The 24,201-nt window shown below is 40.2% G+C and overlaps 4 protein-coding genes and 1 long non-coding RNA gene across 8 annotated transcripts; 4 read left to right on the top strand and 1 right to left on the bottom strand.

The window, feature by feature from the left end:
• Positions 1 to 3,563: 3,563 nt before the first annotated feature.
• LOC135672081 (protein S40-3-like) lies at positions 3,564 to 3,914 on the top strand. The gene has a single exon (XM_065180536.1). It carries the CDS (start codon positions 3,564 to 3,566, stop codon positions 3,912 to 3,914), a length of 351 nt encoding a protein of 116 aa, XP_065036608.1.
• Positions 3,915 to 5,409: 1,495 nt separating this feature from the next.
• On the top strand, positions 5,410 to 5,799 carry LOC135649533 (uncharacterized). Its single transcript, XR_010501300.1, has 2 exons — positions 5,410 to 5,549; positions 5,643 to 5,799. It is a non-coding gene; the product is annotated as an uncharacterized LOC135649533 (long non-coding RNA).
• A 658-nt stretch (positions 5,800 to 6,457) lies between these two features.
• On the top strand, positions 6,458 to 11,402 carry LOC135649526 (protein unc-13 homolog). Its single transcript, XM_065167996.1, has 5 exons — positions 6,458 to 6,982; positions 7,839 to 8,711; positions 8,930 to 9,379; positions 10,082 to 10,271; positions 10,336 to 11,402. Exons 1-5 carry the CDS (start codon positions 6,596 to 6,598, stop codon positions 11,256 to 11,258), a joined length of 2,823 nt encoding a protein of 940 aa, XP_065024068.1. The 5' UTR covers positions 6,458 to 6,595; the 3' UTR covers positions 11,259 to 11,402.
• Positions 11,403 to 13,443: 2,041 nt separating this feature from the next.
• Positions 13,444 to 18,496, bottom strand: LOC135649514 (nuclear pore complex protein NUP35-like). Of its 4 annotated transcripts, XR_010501291.1 has the most exons (6): positions 17,747 to 18,496; positions 15,053 to 15,164; positions 13,961 to 14,510; positions 13,824 to 13,866; positions 13,690 to 13,742; positions 13,444 to 13,543 (listed from the first exon to the last, which is right to left on the bottom strand). XR_010501291.1 is itself a non-coding variant. In XM_065167984.1 (3 exons), exons 1-3 carry the CDS (start codon positions 18,370 to 18,372, stop codon positions 14,172 to 14,174), a joined length of 1,077 nt encoding a protein of 358 aa, XP_065024056.1. In that variant the 5' UTR covers positions 18,373 to 18,496; the 3' UTR covers positions 13,872 to 14,171. The 4 variants fall into 4 exon arrangements, 1 of the variants encoding a protein (XP_065024056.1); XR_010501292.1 differs by lacking the exon at positions 13,824 to 13,866 and having other exon boundaries at positions 13,939 to 14,510; XR_010501297.1 differs by lacking the exon at positions 13,824 to 13,866.
• Positions 18,497 to 19,769: 1,273 nt separating this feature from the next.
• On the top strand, positions 19,770 to 22,053 carry LOC135672443 (uncharacterized). The gene has a single exon (XM_065180929.1). It carries the CDS (start codon positions 21,371 to 21,373, stop codon positions 21,794 to 21,796), a length of 426 nt encoding a protein of 141 aa, XP_065037001.1. The 5' UTR covers positions 19,770 to 21,370; the 3' UTR covers positions 21,797 to 22,053.
• Positions 22,054 to 24,201: the final 2,148 nt, after the last annotated feature.

The following is a 24,201-nucleotide window of genomic DNA, read 5'->3' as shown; positions in this document are numbered from 1 at the left end:
TGGCTTGGTTCAGTCCTGGGTACGCAGGATCATTCACGTTGGCATTCAGTCAGCATGGATGGTGGTTTGATGAGGTCGGGCTTGGGCTCTGGCTTCAAAGTCGGAGACTCCCTCGGGTCGATCGCCTGCTTCTTGGCCTCCGGTCCCTGCACATAGGTCGGGGTCGGGAAGGGGCTCCCGACTTCGACCCCTCCAAGCTCTAGTTAGAATTGAATGCCAAAAAACCATCACCTCTGTTGGCCCTGCGAGAAGCTTTTTATCTCTCTCCCCCTGGAGACCGCCCGTACCTATCATATTTATGGTTGCCGACTCGACTTTTGCAGGATGGTACTGTGCTCGGGCAATGTCGTCCCGACTTTTGCGGGGCAGCACTGTGCTCGGGCAACACTGTCCCAGCTTTTGCGGGATGGTACCGTGCTCGAGCAGTGCTGTCCCAACTTTTGCGGGACAGCACTATGCTCGAGCGGTGCCGTCCCGACTTTTGCGAGACAGCACTGTGCTCGAGCTGCGCTGTCCCAACTTTTACGGAGTGATACTGTACTCAGGCGAACGTGGCTGTGAATAGTGGTTGGAGGGAATGTGCCCTATCAATGGTATACATCAACATCATGGATTCAGAGTTTCGTTCTACTCCTCGTTTGATGTCTAAACTTCATCTCCATGAATCAGAAGGTTCTCAAAAACAGGAGAAGCTGAGAATTAGTAAATAAACCCCCATCCTAACAAGAGCTAATGAAAACAAATTAAAGATGAGGCACCAACTCGTAGGAGTCTTGTGCTTACACTGCCGGCATTCTCACGGCTCTATCTTCTACCCATGATAAAAGGAAAGCAATGGACAGGAAAGAAAGCAGACGGCCATTTCCAATAAAGCCGGAAGCCATTGACATTATTCGACAAATGATGTCTAAATGACAAAGGAAAGTTCACCATCCGGAACCAACTATTCATACATTGCTTATCTAAGAAAAACTACTAATGCGTGACCTATCGCAAAGATGCCTTTGGTTCTTACTCCATTAGGTTTTCTGATTCAAGAGGTTGCCACGCTTGCTTTTGTTGTTTTGCACAAACAGAAACATCTCACTGGGGTGGTCTGTGTGCTTCCCCATGCGCCATTGGCTCCTTGTTCTTGTCAAGCTGATGAAGACGAAAAGAGGTAACCTCCGGGGGGACACCACGAGAGGGATTGGAGCATCATCATAACTGTTGCATAATTATCTTCTTGTATATTTGTAATGGAGAGGTTTTTATCATCTCGATGTAATATAAGTAATTCGTTAAAGAGGGGTTCAAATCGATCTAGAATGATTATGATCTAAGAATTGATTTATATATAATTATCTTTGATAATTATCATGTTCTAGGCAATTTTACTCATGTTCTACTATCTAAATGATTATGATCTAAGAAGTTATTATCATAGGGATAATTCCTATACCTAGTTTAATCATATGTGAGATAACGAGATAGTAATGATTAGGTTATGTAAATATGGTGATAGTTCATCAAACAAAAGTGTGTGAATTTAGAAATATTTTATTAGTATTTTTAGTTTTACCTCTTATTTAATACTATTTTACTTTTTTTATTGAAAGTATTCACTTTTAATTATATTATAGTATTTTATTTTTATTATTTCTTTACTCATCCATTTCTAATATTTATGATATCAGAGTCAAGTTCAATTTGCACTAGGCATTATGACTTCAATTCTATGTCTTAACTCTTTATTCTCATCTTTTTGGATAAATGCTATGAATTTTAAAATATCAAGATGAAAACTCTATTCAAGTCTTAGAGGCATTGAATAAATTGGCCGAGGGAGAATAGAAAGGATTCAAATGTATTGTTCTTCGTTCAACAAGTTATACATAAGATAATTTTCTCAAGAATTAAAATAACTATAACCTCAAGATAAACTTGATTGATATTTCAAAATGAATTTCAAGACTTATCGAAGATGATTATGGTAAAACTTCAAACCCTTCATCGTGAGTTTAAAATTTTATTCATGAAAAATAATAAATCGATATAAGATTTTTTTTTTGAGTGACTGAAATTGTTAATCAAATGAAATCTTATAATGAATATATTCATGACCATATTATTTTTATAAAAGTTTTAAGAAGTTTATAGATAGTTATCTTAGTTAGGTATCATGTTGTAGATAGTTCTACTCATGTTTTAAATAATTTTACTCAAGTGATCATGGTCTAAGAAACTATTATCATAAAGATAGTTCCTACACCTAATTTAATCATAGGTGACATGAGATGACGAAGTAGTTATCATTAAGTTTTATAAATAAGATCATAGTTCATAAAGCAAAGATAGAACTGTGCGTGCTTGAAAATATTTTACAAGTGCTCTTGGTTTTTATCTCTTATTTAATATTATTTTGATTTTCTTAGTTAAAAATATTCTCTTTCGATTATATCTTGTTTTTATTATTTTATCGTTCCTCTATCCCAATACTATCGCATAATTATCTTCTTGTATATTTCTAGAGGCTTTTATCATCTCGATGTCATATAAGTAATTCATTAAAGAAGGGTCCAAATCGGTCTCTCATCCCACAGTACACCAAGCTTGCATCCGTCAGTAAATGTGTGAGCGAAGTAGATGATCAAGGAATAGAACGGGAACGAACCGGTCGAAACACGAAGACACGCAGGTGACTAATACTCGGTCAGGATAAGAAATAATAATTCAGTCATAACTTGTTATAATGCAAAACATAAACAACATACGATCCCCAAAATACCCCCCTTTTTTTTCTGCACTGTTTTCTTTTTTCCTTCTTGTGTTCAGATTCCAGCGGAATGCAGTCCCCACGGCAGCAAATTATTGGTCGATCGAGTGTCGTCGTTTTCATTGGCATCCGATCATGTTCTCGTCCTTTTTATTCTTCCATATGTTGCTGAAAAGTTTTTGATCAATGTGGCCGAGCAACTCAGCCGACTCCATGGCAATTGATCACATCCTGTGAACCATCAATTGCAGAGTCGCCTTCATACTTGCATCATGAGAAACTTGACAGTATGACAAGCTGGGTTTGATAAATGAGGGTCTTTAGATGAGGTAGACAATGTATATATGTTTGCAATCTCATTATACGTCAATATCATTTTAACAAGTCTACTGCATCCATTCTATCCTGATTTATGTCGATCCATATTACTGATAGTGTGTGTGTGTGTGTATATATATATATATATATATATATATATATATATATATATATATATATATATATATATATATATATATATATATATATATATATATATATATATATATATATATATATATATGTATGTATAATGATGTTCATTGTGGATATTTAGGACACGTAACAATTGGATCAAAGCATTTTACATTCGACAGATTTGAGCGTCGGCGAGAAGATTCCTGTCAAAACGTACCATAAATCCAATCAGAAATGCACTGCAACTGATTAGATCTCGCAATCTAACACCACGATCCTGCAGCTCAACCCCCTTGAAACCTCTATAAACCTTCCGCTCTCTCTTCTTCTGAAACCTCTGACCCAAGCGTTCATGGAGGAGTTCCAGGAGCCTGACATCTTGTGGCCGGAGAACATATGCGACAAGGAAGCCAATTCGGCGTCTCGGAGTGCGAGGGAGGGGCGCGGAACTCAGAGGAAGCTATCCGATCCCATAAAGATCCCTTCGCGATCTGCATACGCCATCAGTGACAGCTGCAACGTTGAAGACGATAACAGGAGCAGTGATGGCAACGTGATTCCGCCGCATGTTATTGTAGCTCGTCGGATGACTGAGAAGATGGCGTTCTCAGTGTGCATTGGTAATGGCAGGACACTCAAAGGAAGGGATCTAAGTCGAGTCAGGAACTCCATCTTGCAGACGACAGGATTCCTAGAGACATGAAGACAAATGCAAAGAATAAGAACGCATTTAGAACTGCGACTGCTATATGGAGCTAAGTATCATTGCGGGATTCCCAGGCTATCTATGACCGATCCATAGGTCATGTAAGATAAGATTTCTGATGTGAAGTTTCCTAGTGATTCATTAGTCCACTTGAGTTTACCAAATCGATCGGTCTCCAGTGATGTTATTTCTGATAGCAATTTGTTGGGGAGCTGTGTGTTGTTTTGGTCATGAAATAAGATATGTTCCAACTCATCTCGAGCGGTGCAGAGACTCTGCTTCTGTGACTTTGCTGGGGGAGATTTATTCTCCTAATTCTGATGTTTTTATCTTGTTTCAATGAATCAACTTCGAAAAGATTACGAAGCAATTCATACTTGAAAATAATATATTCATCGAGCAGTACTTTGAACACTCACAGAAGGAACTCCAAAGCGACCTGCTTTCTCTTAAGCAACTTAACTTGATTGGTGGATCGGATTGGCCAAGAAATGATAGAACATGACCGATCTTGTGCTTCTCAAGAGCTATTATGGAATACCGTGTTTATCACAACACGATCCAGTAAGAAAAAAACTTCGATCGAAATATTAATCTGGTAGTTTCATAGTATATTTATACAATTCTACGAACCATCACAGTGTTAGGGAGAATGCGATAGAAGTTGTCGTGATCACGAGTCGAGCTGTTCCTCCACGGTGCACGACCATAGTCATCGCTAATCGTGCTCCCATCCGCACGGATCATGAGGCAACGTGAACGGCGATCTCGACGACGCAAACCATTCGCTTCCCGCTCGGCCCACCGGCTGCAACCGGTTGACGCAGCAGCGAGCGTTGCAATGGAAGCGGGAAACGTGACACCGAACGACGTAACAATGGCCGACAGGTAAAGAATTCACCACCGGGACCCGGATATCTCCGTATCACGAGGTGGTATCCAAACGGGTAATTACCAAATTAGTAGAAAAGCATTATTGCCTCCTAAGACCAATTAACGCCTCTCCAAATAATTGGGTCGATTAAGTAAGCTTCTTTCTTGATAGACGTAACCACTTCGAGCCTGCGACGCTCGACGACGAACACAGATGCCCTCGATCGGCGATTCCGCAGCGGAAACCCTAATCCACGACTTCTATCCCCGGGGTTCTCCAGCTTTCAAGAGGCAAGATCTCCGCCCCCTTGATCATTCCCGATCCTTATCCTCTTTTCGTTCCTTGATATCTTTCGATTCGCAGTAGCCAGGTTGGGAATCCGCAAGCAATTTGATCTTTCTTGACTTCTGCAACAGCCGCGTTCTTGCGGTTCAAGAATCGGAGTGGGTCACTATTACTTTGATGGATTTGGGTTTTGGAGGTCCTGATTCTTCCTTTCGGTGGTCGGCATTGGTTCCTTACAGGTTGGATGAGAGGGTTCTGCAAATGGAAACGAAGATAAGGGGGCGGGCGGCCAGCGAGGTGGGAGGCACAGTGTCGCATTGCTGGCTCAATCACCGCGGGTCTCGCCCCGCAAACCTTCGAAAACGTCACTTCTCTGATCAAGAATAGATCTGCAGGGAGGCGGAAGGTGGGCATGGTGCTCTTGCCCGTAGCCTCAGTTGCAGTGCGATCATCCTTTTCCGTCGTCGGTGAAGGTTTGGCCTCTCTTCCTTACTCCGGTGATTAATCGACTGGTCATATTCTCACGTCTCTGACTTGGGATTGCATCGTCATTTCTTGATATGCAGCATTCTTCTCGACATTTATAAGCTTCAATGGGATAACCAGCTCAACCATTCTGGTCTTTGTACGTGTCCACCAGTTGTATATAGGGCCTATTATATATAATAAGATGTGCTTCCCTATGTATATTTTATATGGAATTATAATGACCAAAGTTAGTGATGGGAGATTCATGTGTCAATTAGGTTGGTAGGGAGATTTTGGTAGATTACAACCCCTTGGAATGCCTACCTTGTGAAGTTTTTTCTTTCTCAATAGCAGCCTTTAAGAACGACAAGAATAGATTTACTTACACACACTTTACTCACCCAAAAGACTTGTGATTGGAAGATAGAAGACAACCACCGTTATTAAAAAGAAAGGGTAAATAATAATTAAAAAAACAAAATTAGCAATCCTCTAATTACAAGACTAAAAATAAATACTATTATCAAAAGAGAGAAGCACAAAAAAGCCATTCCATCAAACCTCTAATTAAATAGAAGAAAAAAAGAAAAAAAAAAGCACAGATGCGCTTCTTCCGTTTGTCAACCTGTCATCGACTTCCAGCCCTGTTTTCTTTTGCCTGTCTTCCCAACTTCATTCTCCATCTCTCTCTCTCTTCCCTCGTCTCTTTCAACCCACCCACCATCCTCGAGTTGCCTCCTCCCTCCTCTCCTCTGTTCCAGTTTCTCTCACCCTTCAACATTTATAAAACACAGGCAACAACAACCCCACAGAGAGAGAGAGAGAGAGAGAGAGAGAGAGAGAACAAATCATCGTCACAGCTTTGTTTTCCTGTGAAAGAAAAATATAAACAAAGACAGATAGGAAGAAGAAAGGCTTCTTTTTTTCTTCATTTAAAAGAGGCCTCGTCGCGGCGGTAATGGCTCGCCTCTTCAGATAGATAGGAGTCCTCGGCGACTTCAAGAAGGAGCCCGACGGCAACTCCTCCCTCCGCTTCTCCTCCGGCGACGCCATGACCGTCGCCACGGATCTCCCCTCCCCCTTCGGCCAGCTGGGCGTCTTTCTCTCCGACGCGGAGCTGCGCCAGACCGCCTACGAGATCTTCGTCGCCGCTTGCCGCGCCAATGGCGGCAAGCCCCTCACTTACACTCCCCAATCCGATCGAACTGTCGACCGCTCCCTGCCGCCGTCGCTAACCTCCGCGGCCGCCAGCAAGATGAAGAAGGCCTTCGGGATCAGGTCGCCGACGAAGAAGGGCAGCCTCGGCCAGGAGAGCATCCCGGTGAAGTCCTCCAAGAAGCCAGCGTCTGTGGGAGAGCTGATGAGGGTGCAGATGGGCATATCGGAGCAACTCGACGCACGGATTCGAAGGGGGTTGCTGCGGATTGCTGCCGGAAATGTGAGTCCATTTTTCAGGATTTCTAATTTAGTTCTGATATCTGATCCTGAATTTGTGGAAGAAAATTGCCGGTGCTTCATAGACTAACCCCACCCCTGGCAATCTATATTTGGTCTAGTAATTTTTTGACGATAGCTAATTGTGTTATAGTTGAAGGATTGGAAGATCATGTTGCAGTTATATGGTTGGTAATTGAATTTAGGCAGGTATTTTTAAAATATTTTCGGAAATCAAGTTTCTTTTTGTCTTTTAAATATATCACACTCTTCTGTTCTATCAGGTTTCTGCTAACCAACAAGTCCAAACCACCAGTGAGAACTCTGATATTGATTATTAGGTTTTGCTTGTACGTACCTGTAAAAGAAAATTCAAGAAGTGGTTGTCATTCGATCCATTATGTCCGTTTTCAAGAGTTTGATTCATGGGATTTATGAGTCCTGTAGATTTGGCAAACTTTAGTATGATCTGAATTATTACTTGTGGCATATCCTATTTTTAGATTTACATTTACTTACAAGGAAATTTTGCTTCCAGTTTAGGTTTGCTTCTGAAAGTACAAATACCATTGGTGATTTTACACTGTTTTTGTGACAAAAATTCTCCATTTTCAGCCCATCCTAATAAATTGTGATATTCCATTGGTTCTAATTCTTTAATGTAAAAAGAAATTTGGACCTCAAGTTCTTAAGTGGTTTTACTGTGACAAGGAGTTGGATGTCTTGATTAGTGACATTAAAGTAATTTCAATTCTTTTTATTGTTTCACAAAAAGAAAAAAAGATGTGTTAAATTGCTTTTCTTCGTTGTCCACGTTCAATATAATGTTTTGACATATTCTTCCTTCATCTGGTTAACAGCTTGGAAAGCGCATGGAGTCAATGGTTTTACCATTAGAGTTTCTGCAGCAGTTCAAGGCTTCAGATTTTCCTGATCAACAGGAATATAAAGACTGGCAGGCTAGGAATTTGAAGGTTCTTGAGGCTGGACTACTCCTCCATCCTCTTCTTCCGTTAGACAAGTCAGATGCTGCATCACAAAAGCTTCATCAAATTATGCATGGGGCTTCAGACGGGCCTATTGAGACAGGAAAAAACTCTGAATCAATGCAGATTCTACGCAGTGCTGTGACATCACTTGCTTACAGATTGTTGGATGGAATTGGCTCAGACGCATGCCACTGGGCAGATGGATTTCCACTAAATCTCCATCTGTACCAAATGCTGCTGGAAGCTTGTTTTAACAACAGCAGCGAGGAAGGATCAACAGTTGATGAATTCGATGAGGTTTTAGAGTTGATAAAGAAGACATGGGCCATCCTTGGAATAAATCAGATGTTTCATAATCTCTGCTTTACTTGGACCTTGTTTCTCAGATTTGTTACAACTGGAGAAGTTGAAGTTGGTCTGCTAATTGCAGCCGATGCTCAATTAACTGAAGTTGCAAGTGATGCAAAAGCAACACAAGACCCGACTTACTCGAAAATTTTAAGTTCAACATTAAGCTATATTATGGATTGGACAGAGAAAAAACTTTTTGCTTACCATGATATGTTTAATTCTAGCAACATTGAGTTGATGGAAACTGTTGTCTCATTTGGAGTAACAGCTGCAAAGATACTAGTCGAAGATTTTTCTACTGAATATCACCGTAAGAGGAGAGAAGAAACTGATGTAGCTCGTAGCAGAATTGATGCCTATATTCGATCATCGCTTCGTGCTGCCTTTGCTCAGGTAGGTTCTTTGAACTGTCAGATTAAGCTCATTTGGGAGCCTGCTTGCTCCTTTCCAGATTTGAGTAGATTTGTTAGTCATTTTGTTTGAGATTGGATCAGATTTGTTATAAGACTGCCAAATTTCTTTCTAGGGTCAACTTTTACATTTTGCTGATTACTCATGTTAGCTGTCAAATTTAATGTAATTTTGAAACCAGTGGTTTTGTATTGATGCAGAAAATGAAACAAACAGCCTCAAGCAAGCTATCATCAGAAGACCAGAGTACTCCATTGCTTTCCATCCTTGCAGAGGAGATTGAGGAGTTGGCAAACAAAGAAAAAGAGTTGTTCAGTCCGATATTGAAGAAATGGCATCCCCTTGCTGCGGGTGTTGCTGTTATGACTCTTCATTCTTGTTATGGAACTGAACTAAAGCAATTTTTATCTGGTGTCAAAGAGCTAGCACCAGATGTACTCCAAGTTCTTAGAGCTGCAGACAAGTTAGAGAAAGATCTCCTCGACATTGTTGTTGAAGATTCTGTTGATAGTGATGATGGGGGCAAGTCACTAATCAGAGAAATGCCACCTTACGAAGCTGAATCTGCTATTGCCGATCTTGTAAGAGCATGGATAAAGTCTAGACTAGATCAGCTAAAGGAATGGCTCGACCGGACCTTGCAGCAAGAGGTTTGATTCTTTCATATTGTGACTTTTGTTGTAGTTTTATACATATGTTAATGGCATTGTCCCATACATCATAGGGTTGCTGATTGAACTCTGAACTGGTATCTTTTCTGCTTTCCCTTTGCTTGATTTAATTATGAAAATTCTTGATTTGAAGCCATCTATGCTAGTTGCTTCCATTTTTTATTGTAAAATGTCAGCAAACCCTAACCAAGATATGTGGTTCTTGCCATTTATGACGTGCTGATTTTTCAGAAATGATAAAATTGTCAAACTAACATAGTAGATCTGATTGAAAGATCATAATTATCCTTTTTCTGCTTACACACTATTGCTGGATCATATGTTCTTTAGTTACCATTAGATGTTACTTAAAGACTTGCTATGGCTCACCTTTGTCATGTTTCTATCTATGACCGCCACTTTTTAACATGTTGCTACTGTTCCTACAGGCATGTTTTATGTCACTCAATCTTTCAAATCAAAAATCTGGCCAAAAAGACCAGATGACTGGAGATCTTTTCATCCTTCTTAAAACTCTTTTTTTTTCCAAAAAGAAAAAAATTTTTGAGCATTAGATTTATGCATTTCACGTGGTGGATGTTGGCATATCATTGAAGTTTCAAATGCACTGGAATTCTGTTAGATGTGTCTGGCTTTTCATATCCAATTTCCAGTAATCTTACTTGTTTATCTTCTCATTAGGTTTGGAACCCGAGGGCAAACAAAGAAAATCGTTCTCCTTCTTCAGTTGAGATACTGCGGATGGTTGATGAAACTTTAGATGAGTACTTTGATCTGCCTATACCCATGCATGCTGTCTTGCTTCCAGACTTGCTGAAAGGACTTGATAGGAGTCTACAACATTATGCATCTGAGGCCCAGTCAGGATGTGGTAGGTTTCCTCATCTTTTTATGCTGGATTGACAACTCTCCAACTAATCAATCATCATTTTCAGGTGCTCGAAATGATTTCATGCCTGCATTGCCTGAATTGACCAGATGTACAGTTAGTTCCAAGTTACGGAAGAAAAAGGACAAGCCACAGAACTCGACAAAAAGAAGATCACAAGTTGGATTGACAATTGGAGATTGTTCTTTGGGTTTGTCACAGTTTTGTGTACGCATTAATTCACTTTATCATATCCACAAAATGTTGGAGAACCTGGAAAAGAAAATAAAGTCCTGTCTGAGGAATCTTGAATCAGCTCAAGAAGATGTATCAAATGGCACACAGTCCAGTTTTGAACTTTCTCTAGCTGCTTGCCAAGAAGGAATTCCGCAGCTTTGTGAGACAACAGCCTACAGGATGATCTTTCATGACCTGGATCATGTTCTATGGAATTCTTTATACGTTGGTGAGGCAGCTTCTTCAAGAATAGATCCTTTTCTGAAAGAACTCGACCTTATTCTGGAGGTAGTATTGAACACAGTGCACATGAGAGTTCGGCATCAGCTGATAACTGAACTGATGAAAGCTTCTTTTGATGGGTTGTTGCTAGTGCTGCTTGCTGGTGGCCCATCGCGTGGTTTCTCTTGCCAAGATTCTCAGATTATTGAGGAGGATTTCAAATCTCTAAGAGAGTTATACTTGGCTGACAGAGATGGGTTGCCTGAAGAATTGTTTGACAAGGCTGCAGCAGAAGTGAACAAGGTGCTACCCCTTTTTCGCACTGACACTGAGACCCTCATTGAGAAGTTCAAACATATGATTGCAGAGACTTACGATCCTGCAGCCAAATCCAAATACCCAATACCACCAAATCCAGGGAACTGGGGCCCGACGGAGCCCAGCACGATTCTACATGTTCTGTGCCATAGGAATGATGTGGCTGCAACAAAGTTCCTGAAGAGAACCTACAACTTCCCCAAAAAGCTGTAACCTCTCGGCACCCTCCCTACTTGTTGCATGTTAATCCATTACCGGTTTTTGGAAGCACCAGACTGCTACTGTAGGACTTCACAACACAAGTCTGCTGATTGAATTGGTTGTATGATCAACGGTCTGCTGCTTGGGATGGTGACCATTTTGTCCATAATTCTGCAGGTTGTTTGGTCACCAGCTTCAGAAGCAACCTTTGGTTCAATGGCAGCTTTCATTAAAATACACTTTTTTTTTTCTCATATTTTCTTCATAAAGTGTTTTTTGCCACAGAAAAAATTAGAGAAAAATGATGCAATGTCTCAACTAACAGAATGACAATTTTCAGCTTCCAAGTCAGTAACTGTCTTATACAAGAAAATCCTTTAAAGATGATATGTGTGCTTCAGTCGTGCAATGCATTGCGTCTGTGACAAAAAACTGATTCGAGTGGTTTCTATATTCTAGTGGATCGTGTTGAAACTTACTGATCAGGCTGCATAGATGTTGATAGTATTGTGGACAAACAGATTGGATTGATGTAAATTAGGCACGGGACTTTGGTGTTCATCCAGCAAAAGCCAATTTAGGATGATTGAGGAGTCTTTAACAAAAGATTTAAGAAAAGGCCAATGGGAAAAAAATAATTTCCCGATGGGCTTCATTAAAAAATTCTCATCTTAGTTGTAACAGATGACGCTTCATTGATCGATCACTAGAATCTCCTATAGAGAGGAATTGAGGAGTCGTTTTGGTATTATCAATCTTCTTATAGGTTCTGCAAGTAAGAAATAATTATGGTAGCCATCTTTGTTTAGAACCTTCACCTGCCTGCCAGCAAATTCTTAAGGTAGTCCGCCTTTGTAGCTCCTGAAAACATACGATACCAAGCAATGATGGATAAGCATTGCAATGTTAGGCAAACAACGAACAGTAAGTTTTGGGTGAGCGGCTAATTATGGATTATCCTTTTCGAGTTATACTTATTTCGATATGAAGATTTTAACATTTTATATTAAAATCTCTATAATTATAAAAGTAAAATATTTAACCTTATTTACTCTAAAGTTTTTTGTTTTACTAATGAAATATATAACATGTGACAATGCATAAATAATACGAAAATGATAGGTAAAAGAATAATTTCGATAATGCTAACTATTGTGATGGTGTCGTAAATGATTATTATGATGGTGGTTGATGAGAACGATGTGATGATCGACCTTACCGATGTCGATCTGAACATCAACGAAGAGGAAGAGAAGGCAGAACAGTGAGATATCTACGTTAGAGGAAGAGGAGGTAGGTGAGGCATTTGTATTGACGCTGCATTGCTCTACCTCACTTGTCTCCTCTTCGTCCTCTAACGCCAATGTAGATACCTTACTGTTTTGTTTTCTCTTCTTTCTCGTCGTCGATGTTTGGATCGATATTAGCAAGACCAACCACCATGTTGTTCTCATTGACCATCACTACAATAGTTACCCACAGTATCATCGTCTATCATCATCATTAAAATTATATTTTTACCTATTATTTTTAGATTATTTATACACATGTTATCACGTGTTATATATTCAATGATAAAACTAATGTTAGAATAAATAAAAATAAATATTTTATTTTTTTTTATAAAATTTATAAAAATATTAATATAAATTTTTGAAGTTTAAAAATCAAGACGATAAAGAGATATGTAGCATATAGTTGGCTCGCAATGCATCGGTAAGTGTCGTGGTAAGAGTCCACTGGTCGCAATGGACCGAGGCTGGCAAATCATCGCTACACCTGGCAATGGTCTTCGTGATTGCAAATATCAGCTGTAAACATAGAAGCGAATGAATGAATTAAGCGTCGCATTCAAAGACAACGCAAAATTTTATATTACATCATTTTCTCACTTCACCGCGCATTGGTATTCTCACCTTCGCCGCCGACGACAGCTACTTCCCGGTCGCGTGTTCTCTCATCCATAAGTCGTCTACCTGACGCGTGGCAGAACAACCGGTAGTGGCGGATTGCCCGGCCAAGGCTGCGACAGACAACGAACGAGGCTACAGGAACGGTTCCCACAACCCTGGCATTAAAATGATAGACCGCAGCACTCACCGTGGGATGTGGAATGAATACAAAGCACGCGATCAGCGTCATGGTCTTGCCTTGAGATGCGTGATCTTTTAAACTCAAATGGTGGATAAGCTTGTACTGAAGAATCTTGTCAATGGGCCTCGGAGACCGGAAATAATGATGATCTTTCAGAATGTACACATTCGTCAAATTGAAGTTGCTGAGATTTTACATGAGAACTGCAGAGCCATGATGCACGATAAGCACAAACATTGATGTAAAGATGAGATCAGTTGAGCTAGCTTTTCCTTGCAACCAAGAGTTCTCTCATAAGATGCCACAGCATCGATGCACTGTTTCATGCAGTAATCAACCGGTGACGTACCTTCTGATGCATGGAAATGTGAGATCCTTCTTCTGAATGATCGTCGAGTATCACTGCACACAACATGACAAAAAAAATATTATTAACTTCGGTATTATGATTCAAGAATTAGGAAAAACGATCAAATGGCATACAGTTGAACATGCAAATCCATTGCAGGACAGTGCTGCTCATTTTCTGGATTGTGACAAGGGAGCTATACGTTAGTGATACATTATAACACTCATGATACAAACAGATAGGGTTTACATTTTACATCAAGACGCATTACCAGTACTTCAAATCCTGTCCATGATCAAATTGCTTTTGTTACCCTCAGCCATTCCTAGGCAGTCAGTCCTATGAAACAAATTCCGGTGAAATGACATCAGACTACTACATCAGATACATGGAAAGAACATCTACAACAGAACTTCAAAGAGGAAAAGAAAGGCTTAAGAGCCAAAGTAATCAATGTAGATAGATGTTCATCCAAGTCCAATTTATATCCCAAACATCAGGTCCATGACTTTTGATACAACTGATTTTGCTGGAGTTGCAATAGATCCTGTTGCTCGGTTGAAGCTACCAGTAGTGACATTTGAGCTGGTCTTTGGTTGATAGGAGCGAGCAACGATTCCTGATGAATTAGAAGTTGCTGAGCTATTTAAAGCAGCTGATTTTGAGGGTAATGAAACCATGAAGCCTCCATGATTGCTTCTGTTTATTTTTTCCTTAAGAAGCTGACGATGCACTGGATCTACAGGTTTCACCCCAACAATCAACAGACTGTTTAGCCGCATACCATTTTTCTTGAGAGCCTTTTGAGCATCATACGGGTTCTGCATGATAAGAGGATAAGAAATTTATTTGTGATAAGAGATGCAACAAGTGACGGGGAAACATCACCCATTCTATAGCAGTTACATCCAAAACTGGTGACAAACATGAGACAAAATATTCTACTATAGGACAACAGAACGACAAGGGATTGCCACTAATGCACTGATAATATAATGATTGAAAACACCAGTGCAACTATTTCAGGAACCCATTTAACATGCAAATTTGTTGACAACTTTGTCAATCTGACATACTCTGAAGATGAACGAAGATCACTAATAATCCTTGTCTTAGGTTCATTGCAACAAAAAGAAAATTCTACAATTGTTATTCAACTAACAATAAAATTGAAGACCAAATACGTCTTACTCTACCCAATGAAGCCGACTTTCAGTCACAAGTACATTAGAATGGTCAACTATGCAGCAGTTTGCAAAGAAAATAATTTTAAATAGTCAATTGTTCTTAGTGGAAAATTAGAGTCAAACAAAATTCTTATCTTTACAAGTTGAAAGATAAAGAATAAACAGAAATTAGTTACCTGGTACAAAATGTGTATCCAGTTAGCATCACTTGGTCCAGGTACATGTTTTACTATGACACCACATTTTTCAAACTCACGTAGCACCAAGTTGGTGTGATCAGGGGAAAATCTGAAAAAGCCATGATTAATATAATTCATGCATTAGATGTAAGAATTAATATCCAAAAACTATAGAAGTATTTCTCAATTAGATGCCCTAAAATAAATCTTGAACAGAATTTGAGAATCATTGTCTAGACATGTATTCTGAATGAACCTACATGATGATATTCCCAATGTTTAATGTATCTATAATACTGAAGTGTTGAAGTATCTTTAAAAAAAAATCCACTTATCCAACTCAAGAAGAAACCACCAATATGGACATCCAAACAACATAAGAAAAAGCTAGATGAAACATAAGCTGATCATGTTAACTAAATGTTCTAGAGGGATTAAGGTTTACAGATTCTGATTCAAAACCAGTAAAGAAAAAAATACTGGTGAAAACAAAGAAAAGAGTTAATATTGTTTGAAATGTCTTGTGGGCAACGTACTGTCTACACATTTGTATGAGGCAGATCATAATGTTCTCCAATTCCATAATGAGGTAGCAAACAAAGCATATTTAATGAAAGATATAGTTAGTCAATTACAGGACAAACGTGTAAAAGAATGATATTGAATACCATTGTAAAATTTGCACAAACCAATTAAGGTAAGAAAATCTACCCTCCATTTAAAACAAACAGTGAAAGCTAGTAGCATAAATACACATGGATGAATTTCAAGTGAAGTGCAGCCTTAATAGCAAAATACTAGATATACTGTAAATAACTAACCTTGAAATATAGACCTGTGAACTTTTCAACATTGGTCTAGACATATAAGCAAATCAACAGAATGATAATCAATAAGAAAGGCTACAAAGTGCATCAAAAGCACCTAAAGTGAAAATTTCAGGATAACCTTCAATATTGACAAAAAATAATACATACAACAGAACATACAACTTAAATTTAAAACTTAAGGGAACTTCAAAAAATAATACACAAAGAAAGCTCTACACTACTTCTTTTCCCCCAGGAAAAAGCCCTATGCATGCAATATTGAACAATGCACAAGGCTGCCACCACCATTTAACACCATCAAAATGCTAAAGACACTTTGGACATAAAGATCTAGTTCCAAGATCCCTAGACACATCAATATATAAAAACTATCAATCTATGCATTTTTTTTCACTATCAATCTAAACATTTTTTTCAGTAGGTAATTACTGATCAATAAATTCTGCAAATGGAATAATGCATGAGGTTCCCACCAATGTGGGGTTGGGAAGAGTCAGTATACATAAAGGCTGCCACCACTATTTAACATCATCTAAATCCTAAAGACACTCTGGACATATAGATCTAGTTCAAGATCCCTACACAAGCCAATATATCAAAACTATCAATCTAAGCATTTTTTTTTCAGTAGGTAATTACTTATGAATAAATTCTGCAAATGGAATAGTGCATGAGGTTCCGACCAATGTGGAATGGGAAGAGTCGGTGTACATATTCTTATCCAACCTTAAAATTGTGCAACTGCACAGTATGCAGCAGGTATACAGTAAAAATACATACTCCAAAAGACCACACAACTCCCAACTGACACCAACCTTCACCACCAATTGAATCGAGAATCAAATGGTGGCACTCTAAATGATATTATTCTACTCCAGAATTTAAAATTAACAACACAAATCATCACCCACAACTTGCTAAAAGAAAGAAACACCCTTCACCATGAATAATCACAACCAACTTGCAGAACAACAAGAAGCTACCACTCCAAACACCAAGTATTAAGTGTCAATGCTGCAATCTCAATAAACAACAAAAACTCATATCTCAGAGAAAGATTTCGAATCTCTATCTGGTAGTAGTTTCAGTAATCTAATAGATTGGTATGATATCAGTATACTATATAGTATACCAATCCAAAACCATCCTATATCAATAAAAAGATATTAAAAAATTGAATACCAACCGTTAATACAATACCAGTCCTTATCGAACTGATAAATGTCAATCAGTACAATGCACGTTAACCAGTAGTTGAAATCACACTTCAAACATCATAAATAGACTCACCACTTGAGACCATCATCAAAGTTATCGACAAACTTCAACCTGACAGCTTGTTTATCGGTAATCTCATTATTAAACAACCTACTACTTTCTTTAAATCCAAACATTACACACCGCAGCAGCATATTGTCTTTCTCAACTCGAAAGCATCAGAATTCCCTGAACAATTCCTCAAAGACCAGGACAATTCCTGTTGAAAATCCTTATGCTCCCTGCTAATGCTGCACTGGCTCAGCATCACTTCCCCATACGCTACTGAAAATTTAAAGAACAAATGACCAATATTTCCTGGTTCTGATGACATGAGACGGAGCAGCAACGTTGCAAAATTTTGCCTCACCAACCTAACTTGACCTAGTAATCTGCCATGTACTAATAACTGATATGCATGCTTAGCTTCCTGTTTTTATCCCAGACCACATTTAACCAGTAAACTTTTTACCCTTATCAGTGCTTCGAGTTAGATCTAATCAATCTGAGGTTATTAGATTCATACATACAATTAGTTTAATAGAAAGTGCAGAAGACTTAACAGCAAACCATAACAAAGGAGAAGCAAGAATCGAGTGCATACCCAAAAACAGTAACCCACTCGTCTGCATCAAGCCCTCCATTCTGCACGCCATATCCTTGTGGCTCTGGCCTCGCGATCTCTCTCGATAGCGGGGGTGGGAGTACCATCAACGCACCGGACTCGACAACCCCATCCACCGGAGAACCCTGGCCCATCTCTCGCTCTCCTCCGTCGGCCTTCGGCGAGGCCATCCAGATGGAACCCTCAGGGCTCTGCCCTCGGCCGTTAGCGACGCCAGAACCAATCACCTCAGCCCTGGTTCTCAAGACGAAGGAAGACGACGAGAGGGACGGAGAAGGGGAGGGATATCCCTTCTGATTCGGCCGGGGGGGAGGCGTCCGGCTCCGGGTGCTGGTCGGGGACACCGGCGAGGGCGGCGGCAGCTCGCCGAGGCCGACCTCCGGCGAGAGATCAGCGCGGTCATCGAGGGTGAAGACGGGAGGCGGAGGGGGATCCGCGGATGATCCGGCGAGGTTCTCCTTCCAGAGGGCGGAGACGGCGGCGGCTTGGCCGGGGGTGGCGAAGCGACCGACGGGGCGGTGGTGAGGGGAGATCGGCGAGGCGAGATCGCGGAAGAAGGGAGACAGCCGCGTTGGCTTGGAACTTCGCGGCATCGGGGAGCTCATGGTCTTCGATCAATCGCTATCCTCTCCTCTTCCACTTCCTGTTCCTCTTCTGCTCTCCAACCCTAAACCCTAAATAGTTGGACGAAAATAATGGTGGGGAAATTTCAAACAACTGAGCCCCTTTGGAAATACCGCGGTTTTGGGGAAATTGTTACGTGTCAAAAGAACATAAATATCAATTCCTTCCCCGTACATGGGAGTTCGGAACGCGGGCCAAGGTGTTTGGTAGTGGGCCAGTTTGGGCCTGACGCTCTCAAGTGCGATCCGGCCCGCTTAAGCATGGAGAGCGAAATAGTGTGTACAGGGGCTGAGACGGACAGCCATGTGACGTCATGTCCTTGTCTCTCAAATGGTATGGTCATGCATACCCATTAAAGGCCGCCTCCCTGCATTGCTTTTTCCATGTCGTGCTCTTTAAGTTGATACAGATCTAAAAAGGTCAGAGAAGACGAGGAGACTTGGGTCACCAGAAGCTGAGAATTCGCGACTTTACCCTGAGAACATCACTGTAGGGGCAGTTTCGGGAGGTAGGGGATGGGTTGCGCTGGGCCATTGGTTATCCGAGGGCGTAAAGGACGCGCTCGTAACGAGTGAAAGACGGATTTACCCCCATATCTTTGGGATTAGGACGAGCTACGCCGTACGAGTTGTTTTCATGCGTTAACAGCCGTCAAGATAGAGGAAAGAGCAGAGACGAGGAGGACCGGAGACCATCTCACGGCAACCATTAGTGTTTGCAGGAGTTAGCAAAAGTATTTTTTGATTCGTTGAGTCAGAATCCTTGGAGTATAGGATTTATCCTAGTAATACTAAAAAGGAATTCTTGGTGAAGGAAAAAATCCCTAAAAACTAAGGTTTGTTATTATTATTATTATTATTATTATTATTATTATTATTATTATTATTATTATTATTATTATACTTTATGCACATCTGGAGAGCATTTGTGATAAAAGAAAACTTTGGATATTCATGCGATGCGAGAGCTCTAATGAATTTACAGAGGATCGAGAGCAAAAATAAAAAAAGAAATTTCAAAAAGAATTTTGTAATTTTAATTCAAGGGTGCTACCTTCCACGGTGAAAATTTTGGTTAGGTTTCCAATGTTGAATCACGTAAATCTTCTATCAACACTTTTACATCTGAGATTTCACTTTTGACTTCCCAACACTATATATATATTTTATGTGTTCTTGTTTCCCATGGTCGTGGGCAAGAATGAGCACCTCAAACACCCAGGTTTTCTGATGATATCTAACTGAGAGGGGTTCTGTGATGCAGCATGAACAGCCTTTAGGCTAAAATCTAAAATGAAATCTAGATCTCACGAGAAAGAGAAATTTAAATTTCAGCACATTGTTTGCCACATGATTCATCAATGCTCCCTGGGCTTAAAGCTACCACAACAACTTGAGGAAACTAAATGCAGCTGTAAGTATCCTTAATACTCATCCCTCTTTGATTCTTCTTCTTCTACTTCTCCTTCTTCCTGTTACCGATACAATTTGCATGACTGATGGAGATCAGGAAAATATCCAGTTGCAAACGGAGGAAAAAGACCATGAACCTAAAAGGTGAGCCCGGAGAAAAAAGCTTCCATGGCTGAAAACCTCAGCCCGCGGCTCGTGAGCAGATCACGGGCATCGATCTCGACAAGTTTAACATTCCATACACTTTTGATGATAAATTCTTTTCATCTCCAATGTTTGGTTCTCCCACATAGGTGGTGCAGGCCAGTGTCTGAACTCACACGCCCTGCCACAGTGCCTCCTTGCAACCTCGGCCGCCGGTTGCTGCAATTTGGTATTTAATGACGAAGCGAGCCTTCCGTAACCATAAATAAGATCCATCTTTATTTCGCTTTAGCAGAAGGTCATTCACGTACGTCGAAGCAAAAGGCCTAATCTGAACACTGTGTAACCTTTTCGAGATGACCATCCCACCACCTTGGAGGTTCTTCCCCCCTTGTACATTCGTAAACTATCTTGCTTTTCGCATCTATAAGAAGAGGCAAGGCAGCCCCACGCCATCTTACTAAGTAGTACAGCATCCGAAGCTTCCCTTGTTTCGAGTCTCAAGTGGACATGCAGTACTCCAAGCTTTCTGGTGGAGAGCAAGAGCCACGCCTGATCCACTCTAAGGTAATCATCACTCTATCACTTTGCTGTTGTCGTCGTAGTTGCTGCTGCTGCTGCTTCATTACTGATCATTTTGTATCCAAGTTTGAGTTGGACGATGATGGATTTCCACAATTTATGATCCACTGTAATAAGATTATTTCCATGACTTCAATCATCATCCACTTGCAATCAATCTAGACATCCAGTTGTTACAATTTGCTATTTAATGGCGAAGCAAGTGCTTAACTAAAAGATACATCTTTATCTATCTTTTGCAGTAGGCTGCTCATATAGCATCAAAACCTGTGATCCATATCTGTGCTTCTTGTTCTTATTAACACCCCATCATCTTCTCGGAGGTTATCCTGCCCTCGAAACCCAAAACTATCCATATCTTAGCATTTCCCTTCCACCCCAAGGATGGTAGAATAGAAGTCTGTTGTTTCGTGTTGCAAGGCAGTCCGATCTTTTACAGAGCAAGAAGCAGGTCTCATCCTTAATTTGCAAGGTAAACTATCATTATTACCATCATTTTTCGAGAAAAAAGACACACCGGCATGAGGAGGCAAGACCTACTAATGTCAAGGTGGGGTGAAGTACTCTCATAGTGATATCTTTTCCGTTCTTCCATTCTCTGCTGCTACGCATGCGCGTATGCATGCTCCCCTATGTTTGATCTCGAAAACCATCATCGGTATCTATCGGTTAGCGCATGGGCCACCTACTTTAAGATCTGTGCATTCAAGTCTTTCTTTTGATTTCCTTACGTAAAGAAAGTCTCCGTACTGTTTCATCATTCCTATTCTTCTTATTGACGTAACAGCTGACACAACAGAAGGATGAAGCGCTTCTAAGGGTGTCATCGGACGTGTCGATCATGAACACCAACAAGATCGTGGAGGAGCTGAAGGAGCAGGCGAACGGTAGCGACGTGCAGAGCGTGGAGTGCGAGTGCTGCGGGATCTCCGAGGACTGCACTCCGAGGTACATCAAACGGATCAAGGAGTTCTTCCACGGCATATGGATCTGCGGGCTGTGCTCGGAGGCGGTCAAGGAGCAGATGAAGCGGACGCCGGCGGTCACAAAGGAACAAGCCCTGGAGACGCACATGTCCCTCTGCAAGAAGTTCAACCGGACCACCCGGCTCAACCCCAAGCTCTCCCTGGCCGTCTCCATGAGGGATATAGCGAGGAAGAGCTCCGAGCGCAGGACCATCAAGGACGTGCCGGGGTCCAAGATCGTGAGGGCGATGAGCTGCGGTCCCAGATTGGATGTCAACATCAAGCAGTCGCAGGTCCAGTGATCGATATTTCCACGTCTCATCTGCTTCCCTTACGTTGAGAGATCGGTGATGCGTTTCATTGCGTGGGGGAGGTGGCTGAGTACTGTAATATACTACGGTAGTAGGTGTGTTTCTTGATACCATGTCTGCAGTCGGCGGTGTTTGTTGTGTCACAGCAGTTTGCACGCCAAGTCTGCGGACATGTATCAGCAGATGCTTCCTTAGTGCAGCTTCTAAGTGTACTAAGTTGATGGATTAATGCATGGTTTGGTTTGATATATGTACTGCCAATGAGGGGAGCGGGTCAGGTACTTCGTGAATCACGCACACAACGACATGGAAGTGCCTCTCGACCTACGGTCCCTCGCTTTTGGAGAGTGCATGCTTATGCGTGCTTGTTTCATTTTCGATGACATAATTATTTGAATTTTTTTATGACGTATAGGAAAATTTGCGATGATTTATGGACTTAAAACCCTGCTTGAGAGAATAATTTACCAACCTAAGCCGATATCTGACCTTGTGATGGTTTTGAAAGGAAAAAAACATAAACTTTAGCTTCGTTCATGAATAATTTTTTACTAACAATAAATCATTAACTTAAAATACTTGAAATTAAATTAATAATAACACACTTATTAAATTTGTATAAGACTTCATAAATCTTAAACCATTTCTAGAATTAAATAGAGATATTACAACGCCACAAAAAATATTACTACCTCAAATTCTTGATCAGATATCATATTAATGATATGATGTGACACATAAGTTTATTCGATTTTAAATCTCTTATGTTCATTAATATGGTATAGACTTTGAACGTATATGAACGACTCAATGTATACACTTTTATATATGATACGAAGGATATTATCAATCAATCATCATTCGACATATGTCCTCCATGTGACATCCAAGTTAGAAGAAGGAGACAAATGTTGTCCCCCACCTGCCCGTATGGACATCGGTCCAAGACAGGTGGGAATAAGTTGTCTCCACCCTCGTCTCTTTCGTGGACAAAAAACTAAATTAAGATTGTTAGAGACGGTTAAAAGCTATTCCCTCAAAGAATATTCCATAGAATATATTGTTCCTTCACTACTAAGTATAAAAGTTTATTTTTCACATAGTTAAGAGGTTTTTTTTTACTATTGATGACTACACTCACCCACCTCGAGCTTCTAACTGCTAGTTATAGATATCTTGCAAGTCAATCATGTGAGTGATAGCATAGTGGCATGATATGCACTCTTTTTACTTATTATATTATTTGATATTTTATCACTTTATATTGCTTCTTGTATGTATATATTATGATATCCATGGATCTATGCAATATGAACCGGATCGTGATGAGATCACGATAATGAGACTGATTTACCTTTAAACATAAATCCTAAATAATCTTGGTCATATATTACTTATGAGGGATATCAAGATAACCAGAATAGACTGGTGTACTGTATACACATTCATATGATGGAGGTAGTTAGTCTCATAGTTGCTCGTGTGAGGACACTAGAGATACAGTGCAGGTACTCATTGGAGAATGAGTTCACTGATTGATCCGCTCATGGAATGCTGGATGGTTGATGATGCCTTATTATCAAATAGTGATTCTGTCATCCTAGCAGTGTATCTGGTCATTAAACTTGAGATAATAAGGATATCTTGTATGAGTACTCTACTATTTGATACCGAACTTATAAGTTTTAAAGTTCTAGATCTAACACAACCGATCATCGGGAGTGATAACCAACCTTACGAGGGCTATTGAGTGTCGATAGAGGATCATCCTCTCTCGGTGTCATGAGAGGAATATCTCATGTATTCTTATTTAGGCAAATCCTTGGCTAGGGTCATTCGAATTGAGAGAGAATGAGTTCTCCAAGAGAATCCGATTAAAGCGAGACTCGAGTAGAAACCGTATGAGCCTGATAATACCATGTCTAGTATACGATCTTTGGGATATTAGATGGATGAGAGACTATAAATACATGATAATTGAGGACAAACAGATCCAATAGATTAGATTCCCCTGTATCGTCTATGGACTATGGTATAATGACATAGTACATCCGTAGTCGATGAGTTGAGTAGATGTTGTATCTCATAATGGATGTTGTATCAATCAAGCCCTAATAGTCTTTATTAGTCCCAAAAGACTTTAAGCTAAAAATTTAAATTCTCAAATTTTTGAGATACAAGTGATACTACCACTAACATGATGGTATTACCATCGTAAATTCTAACATCGTTAATATAGACTTAGACTATACTATATCGTAAAATTTGAATTTTGGGTGGTACTACTGATACTCTATGTGGTACAATCATCATCACAAGTAGTACCATCATTGAAAAAGTTGACAGAGTACAAACAATACATGTCAACTAACTTAGGCAATACTACTGCCTAGGCT

The sequence above is a fragment of the Musa acuminata genome, chromosome BXJ1-4, assembly GCF_036884655.1.
Source record: "Musa acuminata AAA Group cultivar baxijiao chromosome BXJ1-4, Cavendish_Baxijiao_AAA, whole genome shotgun sequence".
NCBI lineage: Eukaryota > Viridiplantae > Streptophyta > Magnoliopsida > Zingiberales > Musaceae > Musa > Musa acuminata.
This window is presented reverse-complemented; position numbering and strand designations above follow the sequence as displayed.